Raw genomic sequence first — 14783 nt, forward strand, 5'->3', positions numbered from 1 at the left:
TGAATTATCAGAGATTCAAGCACAACCGTATCTGATGGAATATATGCTGTTAAATGATGGGTGGCTCGGTTTGGAAAGGTGAGGTGGAAGGTGGGAATGGGGAGGTAGAAGGTTGGAGAAGAGCTCAGGCGTGGCCGAGCTCCAACAACGTCAGCCAGTCACGTGAAGAGCATCAACAGTAAGGGCCCCCGGTGGGTTTCTAGGACTACAAACATTCTACTTTAATTTATCATATCAATGTGTTTCATTTCTATGGCTTTCTATCTACAGTGCTCCGTGTAACTATTAAAGTGCGTGACCTTAATAGATGTCAGCGGGCTCGAGAGCTTTGATGTTTCTGGGATCTGGGCTCCTTGTAGAAAATGTTCCTAGGCTGTTCAGAACCTTCTCGCGACCAAACTTGAGGAGACGAAGTCGTGAGATAAAATCGTCATTGTTAACTGTTCAATCTGGTTAGCGATATGGCAATTTTCAGAAGATCTGAGCTCATGTGGGCTAGTCACTAAGCTCTCGTTTTCTTTAATACATACTGTAGCCACCGCACATTCTTCGCTTTCCGGTAAATTCAGAGCGACCATGCAGCATCCTCCAATTGTCAAAAACTTAAAAAAGTACTGATGTTAGTCAGGTTTTTCTTTTTAGATATATTGAGTATGCACTTACTTAATGCCTTTCCTGGCTGCAGTTGAGTTACTATCTGCCGATGTTGCTCGTTAAGAATCTCGTTGAAACGGCTGGCTGCTTTATACCAGGTATCCTGCTGTTCGATTGTCCAGTCACTCTTTGGTGCCCTGTCATAATCATTCCAGCGGATTTGATACACAGCTTTCGTATCCCCATGGGCAGAGAGGACAGGGGCGCGGACGGCAGGTTGAATGCAGACGTCTTCGTTGCCGCTGGCGTGCCAGGAGTGCTTCTCCACAGCCAATGAATTGAAGAGCTCTTTGTTCTCAGCCCTCAATTTCTTAGCTGCTGCGAATGCATCCACTAAGAGACTTTCTCCCCCGCTGCCATCGGTATGCGATAACAAATGGAAAAGCTGAAGTCTTGCGGGGTCGGTGAAATAGGTATTATCAGTATGCCCACCAAGGAACTCATTTGTGTAGGCAGTGTCCTTAAGCGTGAGGTCGGCGGTAAACTCCCAGAATCCACCTGCAATATGTTAGGATAGCTCATAAATGGATTCAAGAAAAGGAGATATTACCGTAATGAGTATGTCGAATGAAGGCAATCCGCTCGATCAAAGTCTTCGTAGCTTCAGGAGTGGCAGGAACGCCGTCGATGAAACAAAAGCCGGAATTGTACTGTTTATAAAGCGATGATGTCGTTAGTCACCAATGATGTGCGAACTAAGTGATACTTTTCTCCATACAATTTTCCACAACCAGTCAAGTACGGCGCTGTCTTTTGACATCACCTCTTCGAAATTCACTTCTGGATAGGGCTCGTCCTTTTTATAAGGCTTTGATAAGCCTCTGTCAAATATCATTAGACAAGTGTTTCTCAAAGAATGGGCTGTAGATATACTGCACCTTACGAGCGGCGCTCTTGCAGGTCTTCTTAGCTCTGGACTGAAATGCTTATGTGCGATAAGCCAACCCCATGGATAAGATGATTCGTGGCCATCGGTCCCTATATATCCGTGATTAGTGACATCGTGCCTTTCAATTCTTCGTCTCTCGGCGCAACAATTTACATTCAATCTTGACATCTGTGTCGTTTGGCTCAATTCGTACCACGTCAACGTCCTCTGGGATCTAAAAATGTGGATTATGAGCATGTACCATCTCAATGCATCATATTGAGCTTCATAATATCCATATCCTGACTTACTGAAAAGGTATTGGTGATTTTTTGCCTCGTGTCCGGATGTATACACTTGGGACATTGGCAATTTTCCCTGCCGGAGCGACTCTCAATATGACTCCACTTAATATAACTAATGATAAACTCACCTCAAAAAGAATCTCCCGCTATATTCAGGTTAGATATTACAAAGTATCCACTAGTCACGCGAGCAACTTACAATAACATATGTGGGCTTTTCCCCATGTACTCCGATTTATTCTTGATTGGGAGGCACCCATTTCGGTATGCGCCATAAGCCACTCCAGCGGATTCCGGGGCAGATTCAAACTGCTTGAGGATTGGGGAGTCTTTTTCCTCGGCCGGAATGGTAAAACCAGGCGATTTCCACGCAGGCTCAGGTTGCTTAGGCTGCTGCTTTCTCTTCTTCTGAGGGACCCATGAGCTCAATCTAGAGCCATAAACATAGCTGCATCCTAGTGAAACATTACCCTATCAGGATTGAAAAGGAATTTTTTAGAACATTGCGGCTTTTTGGACTGGTTTCAAGAGTGTGGTGCGTTCATGACATACCAAGCTACCCCTCTCGACCCGCAGGTGAGTGAGTGATGTTCTTCTTGTACATTAGCCTCGGTTCATTGGTAGCTTCCAAGGGGGTATCACATACCGACAAGCTCGCTGTACAACAGCTGGCCGAATTAAAGCCGCTCGTGTAATATACATGGCGTGCTCTGGTGTGATCAAACGTGTAGAACCGAATATGTAGGTGTCAAATCTGGGGAAACGTCTGTGCTTAGCTGGAGCCTCGGGAATGACCGATGATCACGTGTATACAAGCGGTTGATTCTGTTTCGATTATTAAATCGGTCAAATTAATATATTAGATATATACGCCTATGTACTCATGGCTTTGGCACTAGTTGTTTGAATAGAATATTTGACGGTGTAGATGCTTTGATTGGTGCATTCTGCATAGCCATCAATCCAATGGCGACACCCAACGGAATAAAGTAAGAGTGCTTGAGGGGCGACCAAAACATTGAATACGACTCCATAAATGTTTCGCTATTCTCGATTGAATCACAATGGTTACTGCAACTAACCAAAAAAAGTATTCATTTATAATTTATCTCCGCCCGAGGCATAGATATGATATACAGATAAACCTCAAATAGGTACGGATACACATGTATAGATGAAGATCACAGTTTACTCTTCGGCGAAGTGACCTTCAACAAGCATCGACCATTGCTCAAGACAGCCTTACCATTCTGGTTCTTGGTAACAAATCGAATTTCCTCGAAGCCGTCGGGTCCGGCATTGCCCAATCGCCAGATCTCAGTCGTAAGCTTATCGCCGGGTCGAACAGGTGACGCAAAGCGGGCCTGGAATTCCTTCATATTAGCAGGGTCACTGCCTCCCAAGAGACGGAGAATTCCATGTGCAGAGGAGTTCCAGCTGAATAGGCCGTGGATGATAATTCCACCGAATCCCATCTTCTGACCAGGTTCAGGAGTGGCGTGGAGCGGGTTATAGTCTCCGTTTAGGCTGATTATTAAGTATTAGTATTTGATATTTCGTATTTCATGTGAGTTAGCTGCGTGAAATAGTGGGCCTCATACCGGTAGAGATGAGCTGTCTGCATATTGCTCTCGACAACATGCACGGCATCGGGGGCCTTACCCTCAGGGGGTGGGAAGTTAACAGTAGCGGGACCTGGGAAACTCGGATAAGTAACATATACCACCTAGTAAGCTCTTTTATCAGCTTGGCTTACCCTTGGGACCACCCCAGCCACCCTGGCCAACCAAGAACCCGCTAGACAGCACCTTTGAGTAAACCTCCCCAGTCGTCTTATCCACGATAGACTGTTCGGTCTCAACGACAGTGCCGGGTTTACCCTTATCATAAACACCGATGACCTTGTTGCGCAATTCGAACTTTCGCCCAGCGCTAGTAGGAGGCAGTGGCTTCAGGACGGTAAGCTTACGCTGGCCATCAACTCCATGGCGGTGATCCAGTTTGGGGACACCGGGAATGTGGGTAGCCTTTTGACGGGCATAGAAATCAGTCACCTCCTGGTCGGTGAGCTTAAAAGCTAAAGAGTCACAGGTATGTTAGTGTATCTACTGCTGTCATTGTATCAGACCAAGCATCATCCGATGGATCACATACGAAGGATGAGTGGATAAGTCGGGAAGACAGAGAAGTTAGGGTGCAGCTCCTATTTGGGATCGTTAGAAAGTGACCAGCGAGGGAATTGGTCGAATTGACCCACGTAGAGAAACTGGAGCTCATCGGCCTTGCAGCCAATGCTGTTGGCAAACAGTAAGACGTCGCGCTTCTGCCACGACACCTCCTGGGCAGGGAATTCGTGACCAGCTCCGGGAGCAGACATGATTATATGGATATGTGAATAATTGGTATGTTTTATGCAAAGGAGAAAAATAAAGACAAGACTCAAAAGAAGAAAAAACAAGGAGCGGGAAGAGGTAGCGGAGACAAGACGAAGCTAAAGTAGGATTGAGCAATTGCGGGGCGACCCTGGGCCGAGGATCTGATAATGATTTGCTCCCGTAATTGCCGAAGACACACACCAGCTGCTTGGCACTTGCGTACTATTGCCGTGGTCTTGTGTGAGGAGTTTTAAGGTAGATACAAACGGGAAGGAAATAAAACATTGAAGAAGTTCAAATTCTTTTTAGACATGAGAAAAGCGTCGGAGTTTTATTTTAAAAATTAAGCATCGACTCGGGGTATCTACTTGGAAAATTCGAGGAGCTTCATAGTCATCCCTCCGTATCGCGCCATGTAGTAATGCCTTTTTACCTGCCACCCAGATGATAAACGCCAGTGAAATAAACGAGGCCGGAACCATGTTAAATAGCCCTGTGCAGATCCCTGCCCATAGTATGCTGTGTTGCATTGGTGACGAAATAGGTTCCCTGAAAACGTGCAACTGCGTCGAATGGTCATTGAAAAGAAGAAGCAAAAAAAATCAAAAATTTCATATTTAGCACCTGGATCAATGTCAGTACGTGTTTATAGAATGAGAACCGTGGATGTTTGTCAACAACTTACATGCGGTAAGAGCAGCTGCCGTCAGCGACGCGAGTAGGGTCATCAGTCTCGAACTTGTATGTGAGGTTGATGTCGAGATCACGCTTGTTCTTATCGTTGGGGCGGTTTTCGAGCCAGCCAGAAACGCGCTCATTCTCCTCAATGGTAAGGACATCGGGGAGGTAGAAGACAGTCTGCTTCCAGTGGGTATATTTGGCATGGGGACCAGTGGAGAAGTAGACGGGCTTGTGGCAGGCGCTGAACTCAATATCAAACCAGGAGATGAGCGCATGGATGAAGTCACTGCGCTTGGCAGTGAGGTTATAGGGTACGCGGAAGGCAAGATCGGCGGCGGTGACAGTGTTCAAGTCAAAGGTGATGATCGGGCAGGGGTCAGTGACAAGAGCCTTCATTTCGACAGTGTCAACGAGGGGCTCGGTGAGAGCAATGTCCTTCATTGGGCTGTAGTCGAAGCCATAGACGTTGTCCCAGACTATATCGAGGGTAAGTATGCAGTGCGAAGGTCGTGAAGAAGAATAGTTCAACTTACATCCAATCTTGTCATCCTTGTACTCGCCATCCTCGATAGCAGCGACATACATAGTAGCCTTATCGGGGAAGATGAGACCACCCTGTTGAAGGTAGGTGTCACGGGCATACAGGACAGTGTCCAGCATGGACTCGTAAAGAAGGAAGTAGCCCATCCACTCTGAGATGATGATATCAACCTTAGGGAATGGGAGATTTACCTCCTCCATCTTGCCCTGAAGAAGGGTGATCTTGTCAGAGAGGCCATTGACGGCAACAATCTCCTTGGCCTTCTCAATGATGGAGGACATGTCCACACCAATGACGTGCTTGGCACCAGCGCGAGCAGCGAACCTGGGGGCGAAGAATTAGTTTCTCTGATTCAAATCAAAGTTATATTTTATACACATACATGCTCAGAATACCAGTACCACAGCCGACATCCAAGACGACCTTGTCCTTGAAGATGTGGCGGTTTTGGTAGATCGAGTCGCGGTAGGAGCGGGTACGGACATCGTCTTTCTATATAGGCCAATCGCTGTCAGTGAATAATTCGAATCATCTGTTTGTTTGAAGGAAGCAGAGCCTCATTGTAAAGATTTACTTACCAGCATCTCCTCGTGAATACCTGCAAACACATAGAACAATGATTGTCAGTCAAATCCGCCACCATACTCTTCCCAACGCCTTGTGAATAAATTTACCGTGGTGGTCGTAGCTATCAAATGGTTAGCGCCTTGAACCCAATCCAAATTTTCTAATCATCCAAAGATAACGGTCAACAGGACATACCTAGTAAAGTAACGAACTTCAGCATGCTCCATGCCAACCATGCGATCGGCGCTGCTGGTGATAACGCCAGAGGCGGGAGTTCCTGATCCACTCATTCTGATAAGTGAAATACAAAAAGTGAATTGAAATAAATTTAAAATTCCCGAAGGAAGAAGGATGTTCAAATGAAAAGGTCAAGCAAGTTACGCCTCGACTTTTTTTTTTCTGGGTCTCAACGCCAAGCTTAACTCCAAAAAATCTCCCCGCCTGAAAAACGCTAGGCTGTTTTGGGAATATATCACCTGATTTGTACAGCCCCTGCACGTGATACCCTTAGGGCTCTTTTTATACAGTCAACTGGTCAATATATAGTTGATCATCTTGAGACATTGGAATGGGATGAACATATAACTTAAGGTAGAAGTGATAAGTGGACAATAAATCTGTTAAGCCTGCGTATCAATTTATTCAATATCAGTTCCTAATTAGTACTTGATAACGCCTTGAATTAGTAAATCTTTCAATGTTGCTCCCGAGGTCCGTATACTATATATTGTCGTTTTTCTGCAACTTGAATACAAACGCATGCACATAGTACCCGATGGATGGAGCATTCCAGGGCTTTAATCAAGATTAGATGCCCAGGTGACTCCACATTTAGACGCGAGGGAAATGAATAATTGATTGATTTGCATCAACATCCAATAAGATCTACACATATATAACATTAATAACTAACTAGTAAGTTTGTTTATTCAGGCTGGCAATGGGTTGGTGCCTGAGGATCAATCTACACATGAAACTATGTCAAAATGGACAATTGAGAGGCAACCCTGTATAGATAAGAATAGTTCAATTATAATTTGTAGGCTCCACAACTAGCGAGCATATGAAAAATATATAGTTCCTAATAGAAGAGTGCCTAGCCCACAAAGTAGCAACCCATGGTCGATTCGGAGTCCTGGCCCAAGCTGCCATTTGCCAAGACCAAGGCGCGAGTGCTCTCCAGGACCGCCCGCAGCTCCGCTCAACTGTCCATTCTCTATGCTGACGCGTATCACGCCCTGAAGCTACAGGTCATCATGAATCTGGGCATCTACCGAGTGGAATTTTCCACTCTTTTTGCCATTATTCTTTTGGCCTGTCTTATTGGCCAATCCTCTGCATCCTTGGGCGACCACCTCCCTGATTTCAGAGAATGTGTCCAGGTAACCCTTTCGCAGTTGGCCCATCTCCATAATGGAGGTGAAACACTTACACGGCTAACACATTTCCCCAGGTTTGTAAAACGGAGAATTGTCAGAACGGAAATTCGGTGCTTCGTACGACACCCGCCCCCTCTCGATCCACCCCGTGTTCTTTACTCCTCCTCTGACCCTTTACAGCTTTGCACCACCGTTTGCTATTATGGACCTGCCCGGCTGAGTGCGACTATACATGTCAACATGTCATTACCGATCGTCGAGTCTCGCGCGACCCGCCCATGCTGGCCCCGGTAGTTCAATTCCATGGGAAGTGGCCTTTCCGTCGACTGTTGGGTATCCAGGAGCCCTTTTCAGTACTCTTCTCCTTCTTCAACTTCGTCGCCCATTGGCATGGCATGTCCCGGATTCAAGAGGCCATCCCCACCTGGCATTCGCTCCGACCCTACTACATGATGTTTGGGTATATTGGGCTGGCAAGTTGGACATTCAGTATGCTCTTCCACACTAGGGATTTCCCTCTCACAGAGAAGTTGGACTACTGGGCAGCTGGCGCCAATGTGTTGTACGGCCTCTACCTCGCTGTGGTCCGAGTCCTGCGTCTGGACTTGGAGAGCCCGCAGTACCGACCTACCTTGCGTCGGCTGTGGACAGCCATCTGTATCCTGCTGTACACCATGCATGTCTGTTACCTCACCTTTTGGTCGTGGGATTATACGTACAACATGGCTGCCAATGTCGCAGTTGGAATTGTCCAGAATTTACTGTGGACCGGCTTCAGTATTGTTCGTTACCAGAAATATCTTAAATCATGGACCGCTTGGCCTGGTATGATTGTGGCATGGATCATCCTGGCCATGAGCCTGGAGCTGCTTGATTTCCCTCCTTGGCATGGATTGATTGATGCACATAGCCTGTGGCATCTGGGCACTGTGGTCCCAGCCGTGTGGTGGTATTCGTAAGTCCCTCGCTTGAGAAAATTTTTCTATTAAACTTTTCTTGCTTTTTCTTTGCCTCGTTTTTTATTTTCGTTGTGCATTAACTAATGCATCGCTTCTGCCCGACAGGTTTCTCATCAAGGACACGCAGGACGACATTGCAGGTCACCGGTTGAAGGCATGAAAAGAACCGGTTGGTGACGGAATAGAATCTCCTATACTATCTATACCCCCAAAATTCGGTGAGGACCAATTTTTCTATCATGTCAGATATGTACAACAGCCGATGGAGGTCCCGGTGACCCATTGCTACAGTAGTAATCATATATCAGCCAAGGCACATCTACTCCACTGGTCTTTTATATTAGCGCGCTCCTTGTAATTTCCACAACCTTCTTAACGCCGAGATTGTATTGCCACGGCCGGATAATAAGGAGCGGGAGGTGCCTTCCCCATTGTAGTATGGAGCATGCCATGACCTAATAGGAACAGGACGTTGGAATATGCCAGAATGCGTGGTACCTTGGTTCCCCGCCATTGGCTCACCGCTAAGACCCTCTAAGGCCGTTGCATTAAGCCGTGTCTCACTCGGTGCCGGTGCTGAGCCCCTCGTTTCTTGTTTCTTTTTTTGGTTTCAAAAGTCACTTCTTCTCCCACTTCTCGTCTTCTGAGCCCAAAAATTCATCCAGACCTGTCGCGCATCTTCTCAATACTTTTCAACTCCTCAGTCCCCATCCCGGTTCGATCACAACTTATCTGCGGCACAATGGCCTCTCCGGCTGTTAAGAAGGCAATCTCCGAGGCGGCGCTGCAGTATACAAAGCCCCAAGGAAAGGTCTTTGAGTATGGTACTGCAGGGGTAGGTCGCGCGACTCCATGAATTTGAACCTGAGCTTGAACTAACATTTTATCTCGGGATAGTTTCGCATGAAGGCGTGAGTCCGCTCAACGATCGATCGATCCCCACACACACCCCCGCGATCGTCGTTTTTTTGTTGACATCGGTTGTCGCTGACCACCCGCACGTTCCAGAGACCTTTTGAACACCGTCGTATTTGCTGTTGGTTTGCTTGCCAGCTTGCGCTCCAAGAAGCTTAGCGGCCAATGGATCGGTGTTATGGTGACCGCGAGTCACAACCCCGCGGAGGATAATGGTGTGAAGCTGGTTGATCCTATGGTAAGCAAATTATGAATAGTCATGTTGGCTATTGAAGCTATAAAGAAACCATTTCTAACATACCTTGAACAAATTAGGGCGAGATGCTTGAAGTAAGACCAACACCGCTTAAATCGAATAAATTTTCAAGCTCACTATTTTATCTAGGCCGAGTGGGAGGCATATGCAACAAAACTGGCCAATGCGCCACTGGAGTCCATTGCCGATGTCTACGACGAACTTGTGAAGGAAATCGATGTGAAGATGACCAACCCGGCCCGTGTGGTGTTTGCCCGTGATACTCGTGCCTCTGGTTCTCGCCTCGTGGGTGTTCTCAATGCCGCCTTGACCGCGACTGAGACCGACTTCATCGACTTCAAGTATATGACCACTCCTCAGCTTCACTATGTTGTGCGCTGCAAGAACACACTCGGAACACCATATCAGTATGGAGAGCCATCTGAGCAAGGTTACTACGAAAAGCTTGCCCAATCCTTTAAGAAGGTCATGCGAGGTGTTAAGGTTCAGGGATCCTTGACAGTTGATTGTGCCAACGGTGTTGGAGGCCCTAAGTTATGGGAACTCATTAAGTACTTGGATTCAGCTGTGGATATCAAGGTCATCAATGATGATGTGATCAACCCTGATAGCTTGAACTACGAGGTTGGAATTTTCCCCCACATAAGCAGTGAGCATAATTCCACTAACTTTCTTTCCTTAGTGTGGTGCCGACTATGTCAAGACAAAGCAACGTGCCCCGCCATCTTCTAAGGCTGGTGCTCTCGATAGATGCGCGTCATTGGATGGTGACGCTGACCGTCTTGTTTACTATTTTGTTGATGAGAGCAACGTTTTCCGCCTGCTGGATGGTGACCGCATCGCCACTTTGGCCGCCTCATTCATTGGCGACCTTGCCCGAAATGCTGGAATCGCCCAGAAGTTGAAGATTGGTGTCGTTCAGACTGCCTATGCCAATGGTGCCTCCACCGACTACATAGAAAAGGTCTTGAAGCTCCCCATCATTTGCACCAACACCGGTGTTAAGCACCTCCACCACGCCGCCCTCCGCTTCGACGTCGGTGTCTACTTTGAGGCCAATGGCCACGGCACTGTCACCTTCTCCGAGAACGCTATGAAGGTCATCAGGAACGCCGAGCCGCAATCGCCGGCCCAGCAGCACGCTCTCGAGTCCCTGCGGGCTCTGACCGATCTGATCAACCAAGCCGTCGGTGATGCTCTTTCCGATATGCTGCTTGTCGAGGCCATCCTTGCACACAAGGGCTGGAGCCCCAAGGAGTGGCTGGGAACCTACACCGATCTGCCCTCTCGTCTTGTGCGTGTTGTGGTCAAAGATCGTTCGATCTTCAAGGCCTACGATGCTGAGCGCAAACTGGAGTCTCCTGCTGGTCTCCAAGAAAAGGTCGAGTCCCTGCAGTCCCGTTACAACAAGGGCCGCAGCTTTGCCCGTGCTAGTGGTACTGAAGATGCTGTCCGTGTCTACGCCGAGGCTGCCAGCCGGTCTGAGGCTGATGACCTCGCTACTCGAGTTGCCAACGCAGTCAGCGAGGCTCGTAGTGCTGATGGTCAGCAGTAAAGAAAAAAGAACAATCTTGGAGATATTGTTCACAACCTATTATCACGACAGTCCTTTTTTTTTTTTTTTTTTTTTTTTTACAGCTGGGAGTCCTATGAAAAGGCAGCCATAACCCCAGTAAAATACTCTCCATATCACTTTGATGCAGTAATGAAACTCATTTGACATGACTATTGACAGTACCATGTCCTCTTAAATCAATTTCCCATGTAAAATGACTTTTGATATTTGTATTCATACTTTTGTGTATCCCTTAGAATATTAAATTTGTACACATATGGAGCAAAGCCCTAGCTAAGCAGCCTTAGCCTCGATGGACCAGCCATTAACCCTTTCATCATGGATCATCAAAAAAAGCAAAGATCACATTTAACCTTCCTCTTGATCCATCTGCTCACGACCCCTCTTGGCACCAAAAGTCTTCCCAAACTTCTTTCCAGGCTTATTGCCCTTCTTCTCATCGTAATCCTTCATCTGCATAACAGCCTGTCTTTGTGCCTCGTTCACACGCGCCGCAAAAATCATCACTTCATCCTTAGGTGCGTCATGTTCTGGAAGCTTCTTGCCAAGACTTCCCTCAATTCTCATCCAAACCTCGACATCGTACTGACTAACGAGCGAGCAGGCGAGACCGGCGCGGCCGGAACGAGCAGTTCGTCCAACTCTATGAATATATGTCTTGCTGTCTCCCGGTAGATCATAGTTGATAACCATGTCAACGGCTGGAAGATCAAGACCACGAGCTGCTACATCTGTTGCAACAAGGATAGAGCGGCTTCCACCTCTGAACTTACCGAGGGCACCCAATCGAGAGCTTTGGCTCATTTGTCCTGTGAACGTTAGCTTCTAGTTCACACTGGTGTTCAGAAGTCATATTACATACCGTGAATGGGAATTGCTCCAAAGCCTAATGCTCTTAAGAAATAGGAAAGCTGCTGGGCTCCGTGAACGGTACGACAGAAGATGATTATCGATTTTCCGGTCATCTCCGTGCAAAGGTAAGAGAGATATATATCTTTGTTCTTAGCGGGGATCAGACAGAAGGATTGTTTGAGGGTGGTTGGGGTTGTTCGATTATTTGAGGCGACGGAGACTCGCAGGGGATTCGAGAGCGAGGCACGCTGGAGACTCTCAACTTTGTTGCTCATAGTTGCTGAGAAAAGCAGTGTTTGTCTCTGCGAGGGAATGGCATTAAGAATTTTTGTGAGCAGTGGCCCGAAGTCCATATCCAACAATCTGTCTGCCTCATCCATGACCAGGACCTTAAGTTGTTTTAAGCTGAAACCCCTTGTATTCTCTAGGTGGTCGAGGAGTCTGCCAGGAGTGGCTAAATATTGTCAGTAGAAGGTCATGAAAGGGTCAAGTGAAGACTTTCTTACCAACGACAAAGTGCGGTTTCTTGCCCAATGCGATAGATTGTGGGACCATGTCCATTCCTCCGGTAATGGTGACAACTCGTACGCCGATGGTGGACCCTAGACTCTCGATTGCGGCCGATAACTGATATGCCAACTCTCGTGTCGGGGCCAATACGAGACCATAGAACGGCTGGGGCTTTGACATTAAACCCTGGAGCATAGGCAGACTGAACGCAGCAGATTTTCCGGAACCTGTCTCTGCAAGTCCTCTTGGAGGGCGTTAGCAAAATACAGATTACCCGGTAGTTTTCGAAGCTCACATAATATCCCGCCCGGAAATGACTGAAGGTATGCTGGATACTTGGATGGGAGTAGGTTTTTTATAACTAGTCGAAGATAAAGTAAGCATGTGTTCTTTCACCAATATGTGGGAGAACCAACCCTAGCGTTTCACACGCTGTGCATAGTTCCTCGATCAGTCCGAGGTCCTTGAACGTAGATGGTGTCTCTTCATCCTGTTCCTGGTTCTCTTCGTTCTCTTCGTTGACTTCAGGCTCGGACTTTGTGTCCACGTCATCGACGGGCACGGCCGCATCTTCACCCTTTCTCTTTTTAATCGGAGGCATCGTGGCTGTATGTAAAAACCGTGATGTTGTCGGAGAAAAATCGCAATGATCTCGAATAATTTAAGTGGGTCCGCAATAACTGTTGATCCGCAATTTTCTCCGCCGGGATTTTTTTGGAGACAAAAAAAAACTTCGGGCTAAGGATCCAGAGCTCCAGTCGTTCACATTTATTGCTACCTATTACCCTTATTCACCGAGTTTTAGTCTCGCATATACCACAATGGCTAAAGCACGTGTTAAGAAGCGCACCCATCTTCGGCCGCAAAATGCCTCCGCGGCTCCCAACAAGGCCAGCGCTGCTGCGATGAACAAGACTCCCAAATCTATGGTCATTCGAGTAGGCGGCTCACAAGTCGGTACCAGTGTCACTCAGCTTGTTAAAGATGTTCGTCATATGATGGAGCCCGAAACAGCAGTGCGATTGAAGGTAAGACAGTTATATAATGGCAGATTTATTTTATTATCTCAAATTCTAACAGCATATCTAGGAACGCAAATCTAATCGACTGCGCGATTATACTGTCATGGCCGGCCCTCTCGGCGTTACACATTTGATGCTCTTCTCTAAGTCCAAGACCGGCAACACTAACATGCGTCTTGCCGTTACGCCTCGAGGCCCTACAATGCATTTCCAAGTTGAGAACTACTCACTCTGCAAAGACGTTGAGCGAGCTATGAAGCGCCCTCAAAGCGGAGGCCAGGATCACAAGACACCCCCTCTTCTGGTGATGAACAACTTCAATACAGATGCGACAGAAGACTCCAAGATTCCCAAGCGCCTTGAGGCTCTCACTACAACAATCTTCCAGTCCCTCTTCCCCCCAATCAACCCGCAAGCCACACCTCTTCATTCCATCCGCCGTGTTATGTTGTTGAACAGAGAGCCTTCCGAAGCCGATGGTTCTTACGTTCTGAGTCTACGACACTACGCTATTGCTACAAAGAAGACTGGTGTATCAAAACGGATTCGTCGCCTGGATCCAAAGGAAATTCGAAACAGGGAGAAGAAGAAGGCCGCAGTTCCAAACCTTGGAAAATTAGAGGACGCCGCTGACTACTTGCTTGATACATCTGCTGCTGGTTACACATCTGCTAGTGAAACTGAGTTGGATACGGATGCCGAGGTGGAGATTCTCGAGAGCACAACCCGCAGAGTTCTCAACAAGCGGGAGCAACAACGCCAGAAGGCTGCAGAGAAAGGCGAAAAGCCATCTGCCGCTACACCCGGCGTGGAGAAGAGGGCAGTCAAACTTGTCGAACTGGGCCCCCGAATGAAGCTGCGCTTGATGAAGGTTGAGGATGGTGTCTGCGATGGAAAGATTATGTGGCACGATTTCATTAAAAAGACCGAGAAAGAGATCAGAGCATTGGACCAGAACTGGGCTGTCCGACGGAAGGAGAAGGAGGCTAGAAAGAAGCTGCAGAAAGCGAATATCGAAAAGAAGAAGGCAGAGAAAGCCAAGGCTCGATCCAGAGGCGAGAAGGTTGAAGATGATGATGATGAGGATGTCGATATGGACGATGAGGCTGATTGGCTTAGTGATGATTTCGGTGAAGAGGAGGAGGATTCTGATGAATCCATGGAGGAATAAGAGTTGCGACATGTTGACTATCACAGAATGATCCCTATTCAATATACCCACGAGCCTCACGGTGGTTTTCGGTGTACATGTACATGGAGTATTACGATATTTAGGTTAAACTGGAAAAATATGCATAATCATTTCTTTTTTAAATTTTCAAT

The 14783-nt window shown here is 47.2% G+C and overlaps 6 protein-coding genes across 6 annotated transcripts; 3 read left to right on the forward strand and 3 right to left on the reverse strand.

Moving 5' to 3' along the window:
- Window positions 1-300: 300 nt before the first annotated feature.
- Window positions 301-4204, reverse strand: N7478_013269 (putative trimethyllysine dioxygenase TmlH; the record flags this gene model as incomplete). Its single annotated transcript, XM_056929479.1, has 11 exons — window positions 301-440; window positions 531-602; window positions 664-1152; window positions 1205-1304; window positions 1397-1475; window positions 2027-2298; window positions 3066-3354; window positions 3429-3522; window positions 3584-3904; window positions 3982-4030; window positions 4085-4204. The coding sequence occupies 11 exons, from the start codon at window positions 4202-4204 to the stop codon at window positions 301-303; spliced, it is 2025 nt and encodes a 674-aa protein (XP_056772841.1).
- Window positions 4205-4819: 615 nt separating this feature from the next.
- rmtA (protein-arginine omega-N methyltransferase HMT1) lies at window positions 4820-6281 on the reverse strand (the record flags this gene model as incomplete). Its single annotated transcript, XM_056929480.1, has 7 exons — window positions 4820-4826; window positions 4888-5359; window positions 5417-5748; window positions 5807-5916; window positions 6003-6022; window positions 6099-6112; window positions 6187-6281. 7 exons carry the CDS (start codon window positions 6279-6281, stop codon window positions 4820-4822), a joined length of 1050 nt encoding a protein of 349 aa, XP_056772842.1.
- Window positions 6282-7109: 828 nt separating this feature from the next.
- N7478_013271 (PGAP3/PER1 family protein) lies at window positions 7110-8489 on the forward strand (the record flags this gene model as incomplete). Its single annotated transcript, XM_056929481.1, has 4 exons — window positions 7110-7373; window positions 7445-7487; window positions 7551-8325; window positions 8435-8489. 4 exons carry the CDS (start codon window positions 7110-7112, stop codon window positions 8487-8489), a joined length of 1137 nt encoding a protein of 378 aa, XP_056772843.1.
- Window positions 8490-9071: 582 nt separating this feature from the next.
- agm1 (phosphoacetylglucosamine mutase PCM1) lies at window positions 9072-11055 on the forward strand (the record flags this gene model as incomplete). Its single annotated transcript, XM_056929482.1, has 6 exons — window positions 9072-9164; window positions 9227-9240; window positions 9338-9482; window positions 9560-9574; window positions 9630-10124; window positions 10183-11055. The coding sequence occupies 6 exons, from the start codon at window positions 9072-9074 to the stop codon at window positions 11053-11055; spliced, it is 1635 nt and encodes a 544-aa protein (XP_056772844.1).
- Window positions 11056-11424: 369 nt separating this feature from the next.
- rrp3 (RNA-dependent ATPase RRP3) lies at window positions 11425-13039 on the reverse strand (the record flags this gene model as incomplete). Its single annotated transcript, XM_056929483.1, has 4 exons — window positions 11425-11885; window positions 11939-12382; window positions 12435-12682; window positions 12855-13039. 4 exons carry the CDS (start codon window positions 13037-13039, stop codon window positions 11425-11427), a joined length of 1338 nt encoding a protein of 445 aa, XP_056772845.1.
- A 220-nt stretch (window positions 13040-13259) lies between these two features.
- N7478_013274 (Brix domain-containing protein) lies at window positions 13260-14631 on the forward strand (the record flags this gene model as incomplete). The annotated part of the gene is made up of 2 exons (XM_056929484.1): window positions 13260-13466; window positions 13528-14631. 2 exons carry the CDS (start codon window positions 13260-13262, stop codon window positions 14629-14631), a joined length of 1311 nt encoding a protein of 436 aa, XP_056772846.1.
- Between the last annotated feature and the right edge of the window lie 152 nt (window positions 14632-14783).

Source organism: Penicillium angulare, assembly GCF_028827245.1.
Source record: "Penicillium angulare strain IBT 27051 chromosome Unknown utg000012l_segment0_segment0, whole genome shotgun sequence".
Lineage (NCBI taxonomy): Eukaryota > Fungi > Ascomycota > Eurotiomycetes > Eurotiales > Aspergillaceae > Penicillium > Penicillium angulare.